Raw genomic sequence first — 19,487 nt, 5'->3', positions numbered from 1 at the left:
GCGGCCTGGGGAAGCCGTCCGGAGGTCATCTAAAACATTCTCAAGCCATCCGGAGGCCTTCAGAGCTGTACGAACCTTTCCAGAGAAAGGGAGGCCTTCCGAAAGCTCATCTTTATGCTCCGGTCGGCTCCGGACGGCAATTAGTAGGACCGTATGAAGTTGACGTCCCTCAGGTCTTTGTTTTTGCTTTTTGCCACGTTTCTGAGAAATTCTCACTCAACTGTATTAACGAGACTATAAACGTTCAAGATTACACATAGTTTTGTGTGTTGGTCCGATATACTTCCGGATGGCAATGTTGTGAGCTTCTTAGCCAAACGCATACTATCTATACTTACTTATTCAAACCATCGACCAGCTGAGCTCTAGCCCTTCGGTCTTGTGCCATGACGTAGAAGTTAGATGAGCAAGATGAAGAATTACGAGTATGAAGAAAATAAGAACAAGGGCAGTTCAACTTTATTTCAGTTTAAAATTTGAATTAAATTGGGCATTTCTGTAGGGCAATATCCACTAAACGTGCTCAAAGAGCTTTACAAGGGGTCCCTGGCCAACAGCAACACTTAACATGTAGGATGGAACATTACGCCTGTTAGGCCATATTACATTTTTATTCGGACAGAGACAACGCTGTTAATGACCAGGTACTCATTTAACACCTGAGTACGGTGAGAGAATGTGAGTAAAGAGCCTTTTCAAAGGATTCAACTATGCACCGAGCAAGACTCGAACACAAGACCTTCCGATCCGAAAGCCAGTGTCATACCACTAGACCACATGCCCATTGTTTAAGAAACTGTTCTACCAATTCTGAATGAAGACATCTATTTTATACAAAGATTAAAGTTTTCGTGTAATCTAAGCAGAATAGAAATAATTCATGGCATCATTTTGTGTCCTACCTGATTTGGTTTTGATTAATGGTCACAAATGATTTAGTCTATATTATTTTTTATGTCAAAGACACATTAGATTAGATTCATTATTTTTGCTATTTTTTACATTTAATGACAGAGACAGAAAAACGTTTAAATCATTTCCAAAGACACGGGACATAAAATGTTTTGTGTCAAAAAGGTGGTGAGATGGACTTTGGAAAATAACTTTGCTTTTCGAAGTGAAAATTAAAGCGAGATAAACAAAATTTGTACTAAACATGTTGTGTATTTTCTGTACACATGATTTTTGTTATAGCTATTCGTTTGAACTTGTTAATTTAACTGATAGATATAGTATTTTATACATTTTCATACAATTAACTTAAATCACTATCATACAACATTATCCTTTTGTTGATATATTCTTCTTGTCATTTTTTTTTGTAATTTGGACTCTTTATTTTTTTAATAACAGGCCTAGCGTCATGTCCAAGAGAAGATATGATATACTACAGACATTCTCAGTCTTGTTTTCTTTTCGGGAATGAGTATGTTAAATTCCATGGCTGCAGATATATTTGCGAAGACATTCAAGGCGGAGATAACGAAAAAGGATCTGTCGCCAGAATCCTTGACGACGAAACAAACAATTTCATCAAAAGTAATTTTTTTTAAATCTTATTTTTCAAATTTCATTCAATGTCCATGTGTACTTTATCTGCCGACTTCAGATTGAAGTTTGTTGTCAATATACATTATCATTCCCTTCCAGATTGAAGTTTGTTTTCAATATACATCATCATTCAATTCCTAAACCACAGCTAAAGTTGTTGTCAATATACATTATCATTCCCTTCCTAAACCACAGCTAAAGTTGTTGTCAATATACATTATCATTCCATTCCTAAACCACAGCTAACGTTGTTGTCAATATACATTATCATTCCATTCCTAAACCACAGCTAACGTTGTTGTCAATATACATCATCATTCCCTTCCTAAACCACAGCTAAAGTTGTTGTCAATATACATCATCATTCCCTTCCTAAACCACAGCTAACGTTGTTGTCAATATACATCATCATTCCCTTCCTAAACCACAGCTAACGTTTTTGTCAATATACATTATCATTCCATTCCTAAACCACAGCTAAAGTTGTTGTCAATATACATTATCATTCCCTTCCTAAACCACAGCTAAAGTTGTTGTCAATATACATTATCATTCCCTTCCTAAACCACAGCTAACGTTGTTGTCAATATACATTATCATTCCATTCCTAAACCACAGCTAAAGTTGTTGTCAATATACCTTATCATTCCCTTCCTAAACCACAGCTAAAGTTGTTGTCAATATACATTATCATTCCCTTCCTAAACCACAGCTAAAGTTGTTGTCAATATATACATTATCATTCCCTTCCTAAACCACAGCTAAAGTTGTTGTCAATATACATCATCATTCCCTTCCTAAACCACAGCTAAAGTTGTTGTCAATATACCTTATCATTCCCTTCCTAAACCACAGCTAAAGTTGTTGTCAATATATACATTATCATTCCCTTCCTAAACCACAGCTAAAGTTGTTGTCAATATACATTATCATTCCCTTCCTAAACCACAGCTAAAGTTGTTGTCAATATACATTATCATTCCCTTCCTAAACCACAGCTAAAGTTGTTGTCAATATACATTATCATTCCCTTCCTAAACCACAGCTAAAGTTGTTGTCAATATACATCATCATTCCCTTCCTAAACCACAGCTAAAGTTGTTGTCAATATACATTATCATTCCCTTCCTAAACCACAGCTAAAGTTGTTGTCAATATAAATTATCATTCCCTTCCTAAACCACAGCTAAAGTTGTTGTCAATATACATTATCATTCCCTTCCTAAAACACAGCTAAAGTTGTTGTCAATATACATTATCATCCCCTTCCTAAACCACAGCTAAAGTTGTTGTCAATACACATTATCATTCCCTTCCTAAACCACAGCTAAAGTTGTTGTCAATATATACATTATCATTCCCTTCCTAAACCACAGCTAAAGTTGTTGTCAATATACATTATCATTCCCTTCCTAAACCACAGCTAAAGTTGTTGTCAATACACATTATCATTCCCTTCCAGATTGAAGTTTGTTGTCAATATACATTATCATTCCATTCCTAAACCACAGCTAAAGTTGTTGTCAATATAAATTATCATTCCCTTCCTAAACCACAGCTAAAGTTGTTGTCAATATACCTTATCATTCCCTTCCAGATTGAAGTTTGTTGTCAATATACATTATCATTCCCTTCCTAAACCACAGCTAAAGTTGTTGTCAATATACATTATCATTCCCTTCCAGATTGAAGTTTGTTGTCAATATACATTATCATTCCCTCCCTAAACCACAGCTAAAGTTGTTGTCAATATACATTATCATTCCCTTCCAGATTGAAGTTTGTTGTCAATATACATTATCATTCCCTTCCTAAACCACAGCTAAAGTTGTTGTCAATATACATTATCATTCCCTTCCTAAACCACAGCTAAAGTTGTTGTCAATATACATTATCATTCCCTTCCTAAACCACAGCTAAAGTTGTTGTCAATATACATTATCATTCCATTCCTAAACCACAGCTAAAGTTGTTGTCAATATAAATTATCATTCCCTTCCAGATTGAAGTTTGTTGTCAATATACATTATCATTCCCTTCCTAAACCACAGCTAAAGTTGTTGTCAATATACATTATCATTCCCCTCCTAAACCACAGCTAAAGTTGTTGTCAATATATACATTATCATTCCCTTCCTAAACCACAGCTAAAGTTGTTGTCAATATACCTTATCATTCCCTTCCTAAACCACAGCTAAAGTTGTTGTCAATATACCTTATCATTCCCTTCCAGATTGAAGTTTGTTGTCAATATACCTTATCATTCCCTTCCTAAACCACAGCTAAAGTTGTTGTCAATATACATTATCATTCCATTCCTAAACCACAGCTCTCCATTATGTTCTACCCTCAATTGTTTCTCTCCGATGTCGGCACAAATATCGTTTTTGAACAAGCCAGTTTTGCTTGGAGAGAACGAATATTTGTACTCGGTGTTCCAGATAGTAAAGAGTTACAATAATCTAATGTTCAAATAAAAAACTAAGGCAGATAATTATTTTTGACAGGCATCCTTTGTTATAAAATATCGTATAGACCTTATCTCTTTCAAATCTACAAATAATAATTTCTTCTTTAATTGACATACTAATATTATTCTTGTCTTTGTGTACATTCGTTAGTTATTCTTGTCAGTACCTGACTAGCCTTGTCAGTAAATAGGACTCATTGATATTTATCACTTATTTTTCCTCCAATGTTACCAATAAAATTTATATTCCCAAACGTGAACATATTTGCAGGTCTGATAAGCGGACACAATAATGAGCTTAGATGAATAATATAATGGACAATATCCTGTGTTGGTTTGGGAGTATTTACATCACAATAATGAGCTTAGATTAATAATATAATGGACAATATCCTGTGTTGGTTTAGGAGTAGTTACATCACAATAATGAGCTTAGATGAATAATATAATGGACAATATCCTGCGTTGGTTTGAGAGTATTTACATCACAACAATGAGCTTAGATGAATAATGTAATGGACAATATCCTGCGTTGGTTTGAGAGTATTTACATCACAACAATGAGCCTATGACAAATTGGGTTGCCAGACTAGCAAATATTGTACACGTCGATATTACCCCATTCATAGTTACCGGCCAAAAAGTATTCAATTTTATCATAGATTCGTAAATAACCATTGCATCTTGATATGTCAGTTTGATGTCATTCCTTTATCCTTTAATTTCCAGAAAAAATTGGCAATAGAAAGTATTGGATTGGGATAAATGACGATGGTAAATATGGACATTATAGCTGGGACGAGTGGTCACGTTTAAAGGTAATATACTTTTCTTTTCTAGATTATTTTATTCATTCTTCCTTCTTTTGGTATCTTTTAAAAAACTTTTAAAATTGGTCACTCTGGTCCATCTCACTTTCTCCGATCACAAAGTTGGTCGCGGCTGCAGTTCATTGAACAGTCGTTACTGATTAACAGTTGATGTCCTACACTGGATAGGTTCACTTTGCACCTTCATAATTATAGTTAACCTTGCCGTAACGTCACTTTCACACTTTGTCAAAATAATATTTATTTATTTAAATAGTGGCGTTCAAAACGATTGCAATTCACAATGGCGACTCCCTTTTGCATTCCCCTTTCATCATAACAATCAATAAATTATATATAGATACATTATAACACACCAACATTGTGCAAGTTTGACATTTTTATATGCGACTTACAGCGTGAATTTGTATCAAGTACTATTAAGTTAAGAAAACTTAATTATATTTAAAGTTTAAAGGAAACTTGACCAATATGTTAAGAGAACTTGACTATTATTTAAAGAAATTTGACTATTATGTAAAGAAAAATTGACTTATGAAAAGAAAACTTGGCTATTATATTTTTTTAAACGTGACTATTATGAAAAGAAAATTTTATTATTATATAAATAAAACTTGACTATAATTAAAAGAAATCATAGCCTTTATTTAAAGAAACCTGACTATTATGTTTTAAAAAATGACGATTATGAAAATAGGGCTATTATGTAAAGAAAATTTGACTATTATGTTTTTAAAAACTTGACTATTAAAAGAAAAACTTGGCAATTATGTAAAAGAAACTTGAATTTAGTGGCCGATGATCAATATTAAGACATATTTCAAGTTATTTGAAATTCAAGAGAAACAAAATCGTAATCTTCTCTAGTTTCATATAGCGTAATATCTACTAAACGTGATCAAAGCGGTTTCCAAAGGGTACCTAGCCAACAGTAACTCTTGACATGTAGAACAAGTCTTAAGAATTTGGCCTGAAAACTCGTCCTTCAAATATCGAACTATTCTCAAACCTGGAACTTTCAGGAAGACCTCGCGAGGTCTCAAATTTGAGAGAATTTGCAAAGATGAGGGTAATTTAAATCGATCAACATTTGAAGGACGAGTTTTCTGGCAAAATGTTTCAATACGTGTTTCGAGAGTATGGCATTGAAGTGGTTAATCCATTTTGAATCTTTTACTACGAAAGTTAGAGTTCTATGTCCTGTAACTTTGATAATTTTGCAGGCGCCATATACCGACTGGATGAACAATAAACCAAACAAGGATAGGTATCTCAGTTACACTATAATAGAAAAAAGGGGATGGAAGAAAGTCTATAGAAGATCTAAAGCAAATTGCATATGTGAGGCTAAACCAGGTAAGTTTTCATTTTAAATCGTAAACAAGACTATTACAGAATAATAAGCATATAAACTTTCAGATTTCTGTACATGTAGCAAACCATTTACGTACATTTTATGTTTCGATCATTTAAAGCAAGCTGTATTTGTGAGCAGTTTTAGATAGATGAAAAATTAGTTCAATTTGTTTTTGCTTTTTAAAACAAAAAGGTATACATTTATATGAAAATATGATGCTATGTGGTCTTGTGATAAGACACTCGCCTTCGGACCGGGGGGTCCAGGTTCGAGTCCTGCTCTGATCGGAGTTGAGTCATTTGATAAGGATCTTTACTCACATTTTCTCACCGAGCATAGATGTAAAACGAGTACCTGGCCGGTGACAGCGTTGGTTCTGTCCAAAAAATAATTAAGTGTTGCTGTTGGCCAGGGTCCCAATGAAAAGCGCTTTGAGCCGTTTAGGTAGACATTGCTCTCTCTCTCTCTCTCTCTCTCTCTCTCTTATATATATATATATATATATATATATATATATATATATATATATATATATATATATATATATATATACATAAATGCGCAAGGTTTTTCAATATTTCTTATAAATCGATTTAACTTCTCAATGGCTTCAACTGTGTCCGGATAATTTATACGCTTAAAAATTGTATTCAGTCAAATATATGAGGCTTGGCTCGGTTCCTAGGTAGTGTTAAGCACTGAAATTGTCAAGTTATGTAAGATTTTTTAAAAGTCTTTTAACATCTGTTTAACTTCTTTTGAGGCAATAAAATGATATTTTGTGTATGAAACAGTTGCAAACAAAACAGAGAGAAAAGCACATGGAAAATAAAACTTCCCCAAAATCCGAATGTCACGACTGTGGATCGAACCTCAAAAACCCCTGATTATCGTCGGTCAGACGTGCTGGCAATATTCCACCAAAGTTATCCGATATTTAGGACGAGTTAATTCTACCCTTCATAAAAGTAGGCGTATGACTTCTGGCCACTTGCCTGAATCATAATAAAGAAACCCTGAACACGGAAGGATGGGACAAGACGAAGTCATATATGAGTATGTTATTTCGTAAATATCAAAGTGACAAATGAAAGAGCAGGTATTGTTGTAGGGATAAAATGAAAGGTTGTGTATAAAGCGGTGCTATCTAGATAAATTGTGAAAAAATACAAGAATAAAAGCTGTCCTTTCGTGTTCAATCTTTGTTCATTAAGATACAGGCGATGGTTCACAGCTAAATCTCATTCTCTTATAAAGACCATAATAAATATTAAGGGGCGGTTTGGGTCTTTTCTAAAAAAATTTTAATTACCTTTATTGGGCGGTTTTAATCAATCTGTATCGTCAATATAGGTTAAAAAACATTTATGGTGAAAAATTTTAATTATCTGTGTTGATACCCATTTTGCGATCTAATTTGGGGGTCTGACATTAAAAAAATAACAATCTTGTGGAAACGTTCCACAAAAACTAATAAAGGAATGACCTCCATATTCTTCCCTCTTGTCAACATTGTAACATAGTGTGTCACCATAGAGAGATTTTACGGCTTTAGCTTATGGAATTTTTATAAGATCATTGCAAAGTTGAGAATCAAAATGTTATGACAAAATTGATGTAAAAAATTCAGATTTAGGATTATAATTAAAATTCACAAATCTTATCAAAAAATATCTCTATGGTGGCATAATACATTATCTCTGTGATAACTGTGGAAATTTTCAGAAAATTTCATTGAATAGATTCTGATAAACGTTTGACACAGTTTCCCATACCCTTAGAAAAATGACATATTGAGAAAATAGCAAAATGGCTTCCCGTTTTTCACACATTTCTTACTATCTGTACCATTTTCGACTGTGTATTTCGTGCCTTTATAGTCTACTTTAAGGATTTGGACTTCAATTATATTATTTCTAAAATAATAAAATATAATTTTCCACCAAAATCTCAAAATCAAATTTTTGAAGGATTTTCCTAATAATTAGACCCAAACCGCCCCTTAAGTCGTCCATACTATCGGATAACCTCGTGTATCAATGTGCCTTTGTCGACGTGTACATATATACAGGTCTGACATCCGGACCCACTTATGGCCCTAGTTAACATTATTGTAATGGACAATATTTTGCGTCATTTTTGAGATCTCCATCACAACAATGGACCTATATCAAATTGGGTTATCAGATGAGCAAATATGTACACGTTGATATTACCTCATTCAGAAATACCTGCAAAAAAGTATTTAATGATTTCATAGATTCGTAAATAATCATTGCCTACGTCTTGATATGTCAGTTTGAATTCATTCCTTAATCCTTTAATTTCCAGAAAAATTGGCCAAAACAAAAAGAAAAGTATTGGATTGGGATTAATGACTGTGGTAAAACGACTTCAAATCTTGGAAGGACTGCCTAATTTTACGCTAATATACATCCGGACCCACTTATGGGCCTAGTATAACATTGTTGTAATGGACAATATTTTGCGTCATCTTTTGAGATCACCATTACAGCAATGAGCCCATAAGGAATTGGGTTATTAGACCTGCAAATAAGTGCACGTAGGCTTGCGTATAGATCGGGTGCGAGAAGTAAAAAAGAAACAGTTGAGAAGCCTGTAGTTAGTAATTATAAATGATACAAGTCTGAGATTTACTACAATTAAAACATTTTATTTAAGTTGATGTACCTAAATTTTCATTTTGTTTTAGTTACCGCCCCTCATATTTGCCATATCGAAGATTTGAGACTTAAATCTCAAAGTCTGTTGCCAACTGTAGATATCCCACTTTTCTTTATGGCTAGGTGTAGCTTTCTCCCCTGTGATTCAATTGATTGTTGAATGTCTAGAATAGTGTGGTTCAGTCCCATGCATTTTGAGTTAACTCTTACAGCTATGATTATCTGTATATCGTATTACGACTCGTACATACCATTTTGGACATCTTATATATATATATATATATATATATATATGTGTGTGTGTGTGTTTGTGTGTGTGTGTGTTTGTGTGTGTGTGTGTTTTCTAACGATGTGATGTTTTTTTCTTCTTCAATATTTACTTTGTCCTCAGTTATTTCACCTCCAAAAATTACGCCAGCTGGTCCGTTCAAAGTGGGTGAAGGCAAGATGGATGCTATTATTTGTACCTTTGAAGACTATGACTGGATTGAATTTTCGTTGGTCAATCCTGACGACAGAAAGGTCATTACATGCACGAACAAAAACAGGTGCCATTCTGAAGAAGGGTATACTGCAACCATATCGGATAACACTGTCCTCAAGATGAATATCAAAAATGTCCACCGTGATGACGAAGGAAATTGGAAATGTGTTGTCAAATTGGATGAAAATAAGTCTAAACAAGAAAAAATGGAGATCAAGGTTTATGGTGAGGTTGTCAAAATTTATTTCTATTGTGATCTGACCGTTTTCAGATCAGCTACATTAAACGACACTACGTTGTCACTCTCCATTTAAGTTGTAAATAATAAAAAGTGGTTGGGTTGTACTTTGTCAGATAATATTGTGTTTATTTGCCATTGTTAGCAAACCATTTCTTTTTTTCTGAAAAATATTGTGTCAATTGATAGAAGACTAGGAACAATCAAACATAAAACATATCAGGATTGTCGATTTTGATGTGACTACTCACAAAATGTTGTGATCTGAAATAAAGACCAAAAGGGACTATCAGATATAGAGGACATTCTGGTTCAGTATTTTGACTTCCCATGGTAGGCATGGAGGTCATTTTTGTTGCTGTGACTTCTACTCCATCTGTTTTCATTTTGACTTTGTGTTCTATAATTGGTCTGAGTTGACACATCTCGAAGTTTTCCTAGTCTTGTCTTGGATTAGATTTAGAGCGCCTATATTTGAGTAGTAGTATTATTTTTTAAATTTCTCGGCTAAGTATCTTTTATTATCATTTTTAAAGATTGAATATATTGTACTTTGTAAACATTTGAGCGTATCTTTCAGAGGAGTATCTTTTGGACAGGTAGGAATTTTGGGTTGCTAATGTGAAAATAATCACATTTAAAGATTGTCACGACATCTTCTATTTCGTATTTGATTCAATCTCTTTTGTCTTACTCTTTGTTGCTTTTAACTTCAGAACTTTAACTTTCCTGTTATCATCTCCCTTTTTATTGCCTCTGAAAAAAAAATTAAACGTTGCAAAATCCGCCTAACAAGAACATAATGAAATCTGTAATTTGGATTTTTTTTCTTTAAACTTCTGGCCAATTGGAAGAGTCTTAAAACTTACTACTCTTTGAAACTTTGTTTTGTATTTCAGAAAATATCATTAGATTTCAAGCGTGCATTTTGTAATGAAATAAATAAGAATACAATCATGTCACGCTCGAACAGAATAAATCTTGTGTTCCAGAAAAAATTAATGGGATCAGCTGCACCCATGTATTGTCAACAACTGGTCTGAAGGTGACGTGTGGAGCAGCTGGAATCTACCCTGAAGCAAAATGCTCTTGGGACTATAAATATGAAGAAAAGGTATTTCGGCATCATTTATCTCTTCTTGATAATTCGTTTTCCACTCTAAAATATGATTATATCTTGTTTAACAGTAAATATATACAATCCGACTTTTATACATTTTTGGAATGTAGATAAACTCAGTATTTTACCTTGTGCTAAACAATTTGAGATAAGGAATGACGAATGTCATGCAGTTATAGAATAAATATCTGAACAAGTATGTATGAAAGTAGTGGGACAAAGCAAGAAAAAAAATACAAGAAAAAAAAAACATATCAAAGGTTATAGAATGTTTGTTCTTAAATTGCTTTTGCAAGTATTTTGCACGTTTCCATTGTATCTTCATGATGCAATATTTTCTGATTTCCGCTGAGCGTTTGATATTGGTTGGAACAAATACGATGACTTATACATATTTGATTTAGCAACTAGACATAACTAGTTTTCTTTTGAGGGTTAACTGTTGAACAGTCGCAGATATTTAAAACCAGCCATTAAAATGTCGATTTTGCAAACTTGTATGTCCACAGATAAAAATGATCAATACCATAATTCTTTGCTTGATTGATGTGTCGGCTGACAGACTCTCTGCTGGTGCATTATCCCAAAAAGTATTTTATCTGTCCAACATTTCACGAATTTTGTCCAGCATTCTTGTTTTTTAAAATAGCTTTCTTCTGATAAAAGCCCACATGTGTTCAATGAAATTCGTGTCAGATGACACAGCAGGGCGTGGGTTCATCGGTCTTATAATATTTTAGTCGTTGAAGAAAGAAGATAGTTGTCGAGCTTTATGTGATTCACTCACTCACTCGCTCACTCACTCATTCTCATGTCGGGGTGACTTGTAGGCGATGCAGCCTTCACAACACGGTCCACACATCTCGGCTTTCCCTGCCAGCGTCAATTCTGTCTATGCTTTGATGTTATCCATCCATATTTTCCTTTGTCTTCCTCTTATTCTTTGACCTTCCACCGTACCTTGCATGACTGTCTTGCACAAGCTGTCATGTCTGACCAGATGTCCAAAGTTTCCGGGGTTTGTTTTTTTTTGCATTGCCGCAATAGTTTCTGTCTACCCAAAAGCTGTTCCACATCTTCAAGAACCTCCTTATGACTTTTATGTTCCAGATATGACACTCGTAGGATTTTCCTGTCACTCTTGCTGTCGAACACATTGAATTACCTCTCGAGTTCGCATTCATTGTCCAGGCTTCACAGCCATAAAGTAGCACAGATAGTACAAGTGACCTGTACAGTCTAAATTTTGATTGAAGGCTCATCTGGCTTTTCCGAATCTTGTTAAGTCACGCCATTACCGCCGTCGCCATGCCTATCCTTGATTTGACTTCTGTTACACTAGTTCCATCCTCGGTCAGCAACACTCCAAGATATTTGAAGCTTGTAACTCGTTGTAGCATCTCGCTATTTAGAGTGATATTAGCTTTGGCATCACCTCGGCTGTTAAATAGAGTCTGTAATATATCTGAGATGATTTCCATACCATACTTAGATGTCGCCTGATTCAGAACGTTGGTTGGAGACTGTAAATGTTATTCACGGTCTGCGATGTAGTAAATGTCATCATCAAAGCGTAAGTTACACATTTCCCTGTCTTCAATAGTGTAGAAGACTGATGATTCTAGAGGGTTTCTTGTTGTATTTTTTCGAGGTATATGTTAAATAAAGTTGAGGAGAGTATGCATCCCTGTCGAACTCCAACCGTTATTTAGAAAAAAAGGTCCTTGTTGGTTGTCATTTAGGACAGCACTGTTGGTTTTCTTATATAGTTCTTCTATTGTTTGGATGATTCCATCGTCAAAGTCATAGTTTCTTAGTGTGTCCCAGAGAGCTTTATGCCAAACCCTGTCAAATGCTGTCTTGAAGTCTATAAAGTTATAGAATGACTCTTTTGGTTCTGTAGGCATTTCTCTGTAAGAATTTGAGAATTGAACTCCTGCTGGACTGTGCTTCTCCCTGCCCTGAACCTCGTGTAATATTAGTTCTTTTATAAGTATTTATTCCGATCTTTTTTTAGCGTGTTTAGGATAATGCGTAACATTATCTTGCTGGGGTGACTGATGAGGATGATTGTTCAGTAATTGCTGCATTTTTTTAGATTGCTCGTTTTGGGAGAGGTATCACTAGTGATAGTCCAGTTCCTTACTTATAGAACACAGAGCCCCGCTTACAAAAAAAAACCGTAGTCCAGTTCCTTACTTATAGAACACAGAGCCCCGCTTACAAAAATACTGTAGTCCAGTTCCATACGTATAGAACACAGAGCCCCGCTTACAAAAACAACGTCGTCCAGTAATAGATCTTGCATGGCATTTGCTTGGACATTTACCTATCGCAAAGTAGTCTCCACAAGTTCTAACAGACTAAACTGCCCAATCACTGCTGGGGAGAGGGGGAAGGGGGAGGGGGGGGGGGAGGAAGAAAAAATATCTATATTTTTACCAGGATCGATCTAGTTCCCTTTGCGTGTGAAGCGAGTGCTCTACCAACTGAGCTATCGGGACATCGATAACTTCCATGTTACAAAGCATCATAGAAGTATTTTCTATTTTTAATGTGATATATTACTTATAAGTTTTAAATGTTCCCACAGGATTACAAGAATGACATCTCTGGGTCACACGAATACAGTGGTGAATATTCCATACGGAACAATGATAGGGTGCGGAATCTGACTTGTGGATTAAATCTAAATAAGGAATTTGAATTTTATCCGGGCAAGTTGACTGTCAGAGTCGCCGTAAAACCAGACGTACCAGGGCACTACAACTCCATTCCAGAGTCGTCCAAAGTCTATCAACTACAAACTGTATCGATTGGTGAGTAGGATTTTACTAAGGTCTATTGATCAATAATATGTGACCAATCTTCTCCAGACGGTAATGTGGAGGGATGATGATGATGATGATGATGATGATGATGATGATGATGATGATGATGATGATGATGATGATGATGATGATGATGATGATGATGATGATGATGATGATGATGATAATGATGATGATGATGATGATGATGATGATGATGATGATGATGATGATGATGATGATGATGATGATGATGATGATGATGATGATAATGATGATGATGATGATGGTGACGATGATGATGATGATGATGATGATGATGATGATGATGATGATGATGATGATGATGATCATGATGATGATGATCATGATGATAATAATAATAATAATAATAATAATAATAATAATAATAAAGAAGAAGAAGAAGAAGAAGAAGAAGAAGAAGAAGAAGAAGACGAAGACGAAGAAGAATAAGAATAAGAAGAAGAATAAGAATGATAATACATCACTTGTATAGCGCATAACCATGACTGGGTCATGCTCTATGCGCTTCACAATACCAAGACTGACAATCTAGAATATCACCAACACACACACGCAAACGCACATACACACACACACACACTCGCGCGCGCACACGTGAAAAAAGACACTTTCAGTTATTACTAAGAAAAGACAGCTAGCTATATCAAATAAAAGTGAAACATTAACAAAAACTTTAACATATGCTTTTGTAAAAAAAAAAATTTAAAAATAGTGATGTTTAAGCTTTGATTTAAAAACAACGATACTTAATTGATTCTTCACGAATAGCCCCGGGAAGATTGTTTCGTATTTGAGGCCCAAGTGTTGAAAACGATCTGCCACCATTGGATGAAAAAGATGCTTTAATCTGAATCTTGATATTAGGTTCAATTATTAAACCCTTCTCCTTACCAACCACAGCAGACCTGCTCACTTGAAAATTTAAAAATTTGTAGTTTTTAACTCTCTCCTTACCAGCCATTTTCAGGGTTTTCCCCAAAACTTCAGACCCAACTAACACAAAAATAGGTCTTTTTTCACTCAAAGACAATAGCAATAAGTTCTTGCCATATATAATTTTTTAGAAAAACATATTCTACAAAACACTGTTCATTTTCTTTAAATTTGATGATGTACAAAAGAAAATTTGAATAAGAAAAATGGTGGTTGTATCTTAACGAATGTGACGATTTTTCTATAGTTGGTAAGGAGAGGGTTAAGAGATAAAATATAGTAGCTTAAGAAAATTGACAGAAGACAACAGAGAATTTTTTTTTAAATTCGCGGCGATGTACGTTCAGAATGAATATGTCTATTAAGCTTAAATTAAATGCCGGCGAACAAACTTTGAGGTGTCTGCGTGTTGAACCCATGACCTCAAGAAGTCGGTGGAGAGCGGTTCAAGATAGACAGAGTTTGATACCCCTTTTTTGGGAACGGTGGATCACTCTGGCAGTAGCGCAACCGGAGTTGCCATAGCAGTAAGGTCGTGGGTTCGAGCGTGGCCTTCGTAAAGTTATGGCCTGACACTGACCAAAAAATGACGTCAAAATGCCAGTCTTTGGCCACAAAAGAAAACAAATCATGAGTTGTATTCAATAGTTCAACCAATGAAATAAATTGTTTCCATGAGCTCTACTAACGACAACTCACTAAGCGATGCAAAAAACAAATAATGACGTCAAACTGCCAGTCCATTTGGATTTCAGTGTCAGGCTATAACATAACGATGGCTACGACAAAACCAAATAATGACGTCAAACTGCCAGTCCATTTGGATTTCAGTGTCAGGCTATAACATAACGATGGCAACGGCCTGACACTGACCAAATAATGACGTCAAACTGCCAGTCCATTTGGATTTCAGTGTCAGGCTATAACATAACGATGGCAACGGCCTGACACTGACCAAATAATGACGTTAAACTGCCAGTCCATTTGGATTTCAGTGTCAGGCTATAACATAACGATGGCTACGGTTCGAGCCTCCCATCGCCGCGAAGTGTTTCTATTCTCTATTGTCTTCTGGCACTTTTCTACTCACTTGATTCATTGTTGTTATCATCATGTGTCTGCTGCACTTACTTTTCTGAAATAGTAAAGTTAACTTTATAGGTCAACAATTTACCCTCACGACGATTTATTAATAACACCTTAAAATCCTGTAAATTATGTTGTCTGGTACGGATATTACCACTGTGTGGCTACGTGGTCTTGTGGTATGACACTGGCTTTCGGATTGGAAGGTTCGAGCATGCTTTGAGCACGTTTAGTGGATATTGCTCTATAGATAAAATGTAGATGACGTTACTCAGATAAATGGAGTTGATTTTTGCCATCCACGTTTATGAATGATTGGCACTAATCTGAATTATCCAGACTATAAACGCTCAAGGTTACACACAGAGTTTTGTGCGTTGGTCCGTTATACTTTCGTATGGCAATGTTGTGAACTTCTTAGCCAAGCGCATACCATCTATATAAAAACTCAACTTGAGTATTCACTTTGAATTATAATGCTATTGTGTTTATATTTCTCTCACAGAGCTACCAGAAGCTCCTCAATTCAAGTTTGAAAATGGGACTAGAGTGACGGAGCCTTTTATCACGTTCAGAGCCGGGGACGACATTTTCCTTAACTGTTCAATTGAAAAAGGCAAACCTATAGTTCAATATACAGATCTCCAATGTGGTTTTCCTAACCCCAACGAGATATACATTAGGAAGAAATCAACTGGAAAGAAATCAAAGCCAGTAACACTGAGAGTCACAGCCAATGATAGAATGAACGGCAAGAAATGCACATGCCATGGAATTCACTTGATACGTGGATGTTATTATTTGAGAGCTACACAACTTGCCTTCAATAGTGAATGTGAGAAAACCTATTGACGTATGTGTAATTAAAGCTAATTAAAACGTGGTAGAGTTTTACTGAATGCGGAAAGGGCAAATTTTATGTGGGGAAAATCCCAACAAAACATGAAGTATAGCATTTAATTTCTGATGAATAAATAATGTCCCAGGTACCAGTGTGAATAGGGTTCAACAATCTGACGTCACGTCCGCCTAGCAACCAAACTGCTTGGTCTAACGGAAGACGTTGGGATCAAAGTGGAAACGACACAGATCACTCATAATAAAAGAATCAGAATGGTTCTGTGATTTGTCCCTGATTGCCTGCACCAATTTGAGAGTCACTCGTGTAAACTTTACATATTTCAAACGAAGAAACAGGGATTATTGTTATTATTATTGTTATTATTGTTATTATTATCATTATTATTATTATTATTATTATTATTATTATTATTATTATTATTATCATCATCCTTGTCATTATTATTATTATTATTATTATTATTATTATTATTATTATTATTATTATTATTATAATTATTATTATTATTATTATTATTATTATTATTATTATTATCATCATCATCATCATTATTATTATTATTATTATTATTATTATTATTATTATTATTATTATTATTATTATTATTATTATTATTATTATTATTATTATTATTATTATTATTATTATTGCTATTTATTATTATTATTATTATTATTATTATTATTATTATTATTATTATTATTATTATTATTATTATTATTATTATTATTATTATTATTATTATTATTATTATTATTATTATATTACATTAAACAGTTCTTAAATCAAAAGTCTTAAAATATTGATGCAACAAAAATTGAGAAAAAAAACGAGATTTGAACCTTTAATATTGAGTCAGGAGTCAAAGAGCTTAGCTCTACTCTACGGATCCACCTGGTTTGTGGTAGTATCCAATAATGGCTATTGTGACGAACGATTTTCTTGCACTGCGTGTTTCTTTATCATTCGTCAGCGTCTCATTCAAAACCACTTCAAACCTAGTGGACGAGACATATATTTGCCAAGGCAGATTAACACCTCCTGTTAAGATACTCAAAACATGGACAGTCTTTTTTCCATTAAAGCTCTAAATTTTTCTAACGGAAATTTTGGTCGTTAGGTGGGAAACCTTTCCATTGTATAACGGAGCACTCACTTTCAGCTTAAGGCTTATTTACCTCTTCAAATTGTCTGCCCATTGTATCCATACCTCCTGCTAACTACCTTTTCCAAACAAGACTCCAACGTGCATATGCCCTGAGGTTCTTGTCTCGTTCAAGAGTAGCTAAAATTGCAATTAAGGCCTAGCTCTCCGGTAATTCTCCGTTACTCCGTATTAATCAAAGCATATGAATATCATTGGCTATCTTAAACAGGAACATTCTTCGGATTGGCTATTCCCATAATCCCAACGCATCATCTCAATTCACAAAATCAAATTCACCTCTGAACTAAATCACACACACGCTAAGAAGCCCAAGAAAGAAGAGCTATCCCTCCAATTTCAATCTTGTAAAAGTTTTTTCTTCCCTCGGCTGGAGGTAAAATGAATTATTGGTTAACATTCAAAGTGGAACGAGATATTACTGTGAATTCAATTTAATCTATTATTAATATAATAGTTTGTGTATATATTTTAATTGTGCTATTCCGTGGATGTTCGTTTGTTGGAATACCTGTACAAAACTATATCTATATGTATCTTATACTATAGTTAACATTTGTTTATGATCTATGCTATTATTTCATTTATATTCAATATGTATATAGCTTGAATGTCTGTACCCTACCGCCAATCGCCGACCACACATCATAACCTCAATTATAATTAATAAAATAAATAAAGAAATACCAGGGACACAACCCTGTTGAATTCTCATCATGTAAGATAACTCGACTGTCAGTTGATGTTTAATACATATGTAATAACTACCATTATCATGGAGTTACTGCTTCTCCTTGCCTTTGTCGGCAAATAAAGGCTATTATGATGTGTCGCTCAAGGACGATCCGGTGGCGAAAGACAAACTCGATTGGTTCTAAGACCTTGTTGTTTAACTCTGAATTGAAGGTCCTTGTCCTTGAAGCACCCAGCCCGTGCCGAATCCCTGCCTCCCAGTCCTTGCATAGTGGTAAACCCCTGATGTCAGTCCATAACTACAACACACTGTTGTGAAGTCCAGAAAACCCTGAAAGCAGGAGCCAACCCTGGAACTAGCTACATGGAACTAGATACATTTGCCTCAATCAAACAAGCCGGCAGGATAAAGATAAGCCAAACGGGCTTATACCATTTTCAAATGTATTTCCAACAGACACAGATGATTAGAAACTAACTCAATCAATCAATCATAAATGAATCAATAAATAAATCTATAGATAAATAGATAATAAATTAGATCCACTCAGTTAGAGCTATTCTTCCTGATATTAAATAAATACTTATTCTTTCTATCTTTTCCTGTAACAATCTAATTAAACTTTATGTATAGAATTGTTATTATTGTATTGGGCGTTACTATTGTCTTGACTCACTTGTTATTAATACAATTAAGTTATAAGGGACCCTAAGGCAATTCTTAATCACCCCTAGATTAAACCTGAGCCGTTTGTGGTATAGGTTGAGTGGCGCAGCTGGTAACGAGAGCCATAGCGCGCATACTAGTTCGAATCCAGACCATTGAGCTATCGGTTGGACTCGATCCCACAAAAATAACACACAACCCGCCACAGCTATCTATAAGAAAACCTCTGTATCTTCTCTCCAGGGCCCAGAGTGTGACAAATCAAATCTGGGACTATTAGGGGATATATAAATGGAAGGGAAAGAAATAAGGAATAGAGATGCCATGCCTTTTTTCAATTATTCCTTCACAGATATAATTGTTTTAATAAAAATAAGAAGTTAAAAGCCTTAATCAATAGTTGTTGTATTTATTTATTTAAATCTTTTAAACATTTTTAAGGACTTATGGATTTATAATTCAGCAATTTATATGTGTCAAGGGTGTTTACAT

The 19,487-nt window shown here is 34.6% G+C and overlaps 1 protein-coding gene across 1 annotated transcript in view; it reads left to right on the top strand.

Annotated features, from left to right (window-relative positions):
• The window catches only part of LOC144959602 (uncharacterized), a 39,717-nt gene that overhangs the window by 6,920 nt on the left and 13,310 nt on the right, over window positions 1-19,487 (top strand). Inside the window, exons 3-9 of the mRNA XM_078892228.1 lie at window positions 1,354-1,539; window positions 4,751-4,839; window positions 6,075-6,207; window positions 9,284-9,601; window positions 10,607-10,728; window positions 13,328-13,553; window positions 16,114-16,443. Coding sequence (XP_078748354.1) covers window positions 1,354-1,539; window positions 4,751-4,839; window positions 6,075-6,207; window positions 9,284-9,601; window positions 10,607-10,728; window positions 13,328-13,553; window positions 16,114-16,443 — 1,404 coding nt within the window. The remainder of the gene's footprint in view (window positions 1-1,353; window positions 1,540-4,750; window positions 4,840-6,074; window positions 6,208-9,283; window positions 9,602-10,606; window positions 10,729-13,327; window positions 13,554-16,113; window positions 16,444-19,487) is intronic.

The sequence above is a fragment of the Berghia stephanieae genome, chromosome 14 (genome assembly GCF_034508935.2).
Source record: "Berghia stephanieae isolate SIO BIC M18660-M18661 chromosome 14, UCSD_Bste_1.3, whole genome shotgun sequence".
In the NCBI taxonomy this organism is placed as follows: Eukaryota; Metazoa; Mollusca; class Gastropoda; order Nudibranchia; family Aeolidiidae; genus Berghia; species Berghia stephanieae.
The sequence above is the reverse complement of the archived record's forward strand: the minus strand, read 5'-3'. Positions and strand labels throughout refer to the sequence as shown.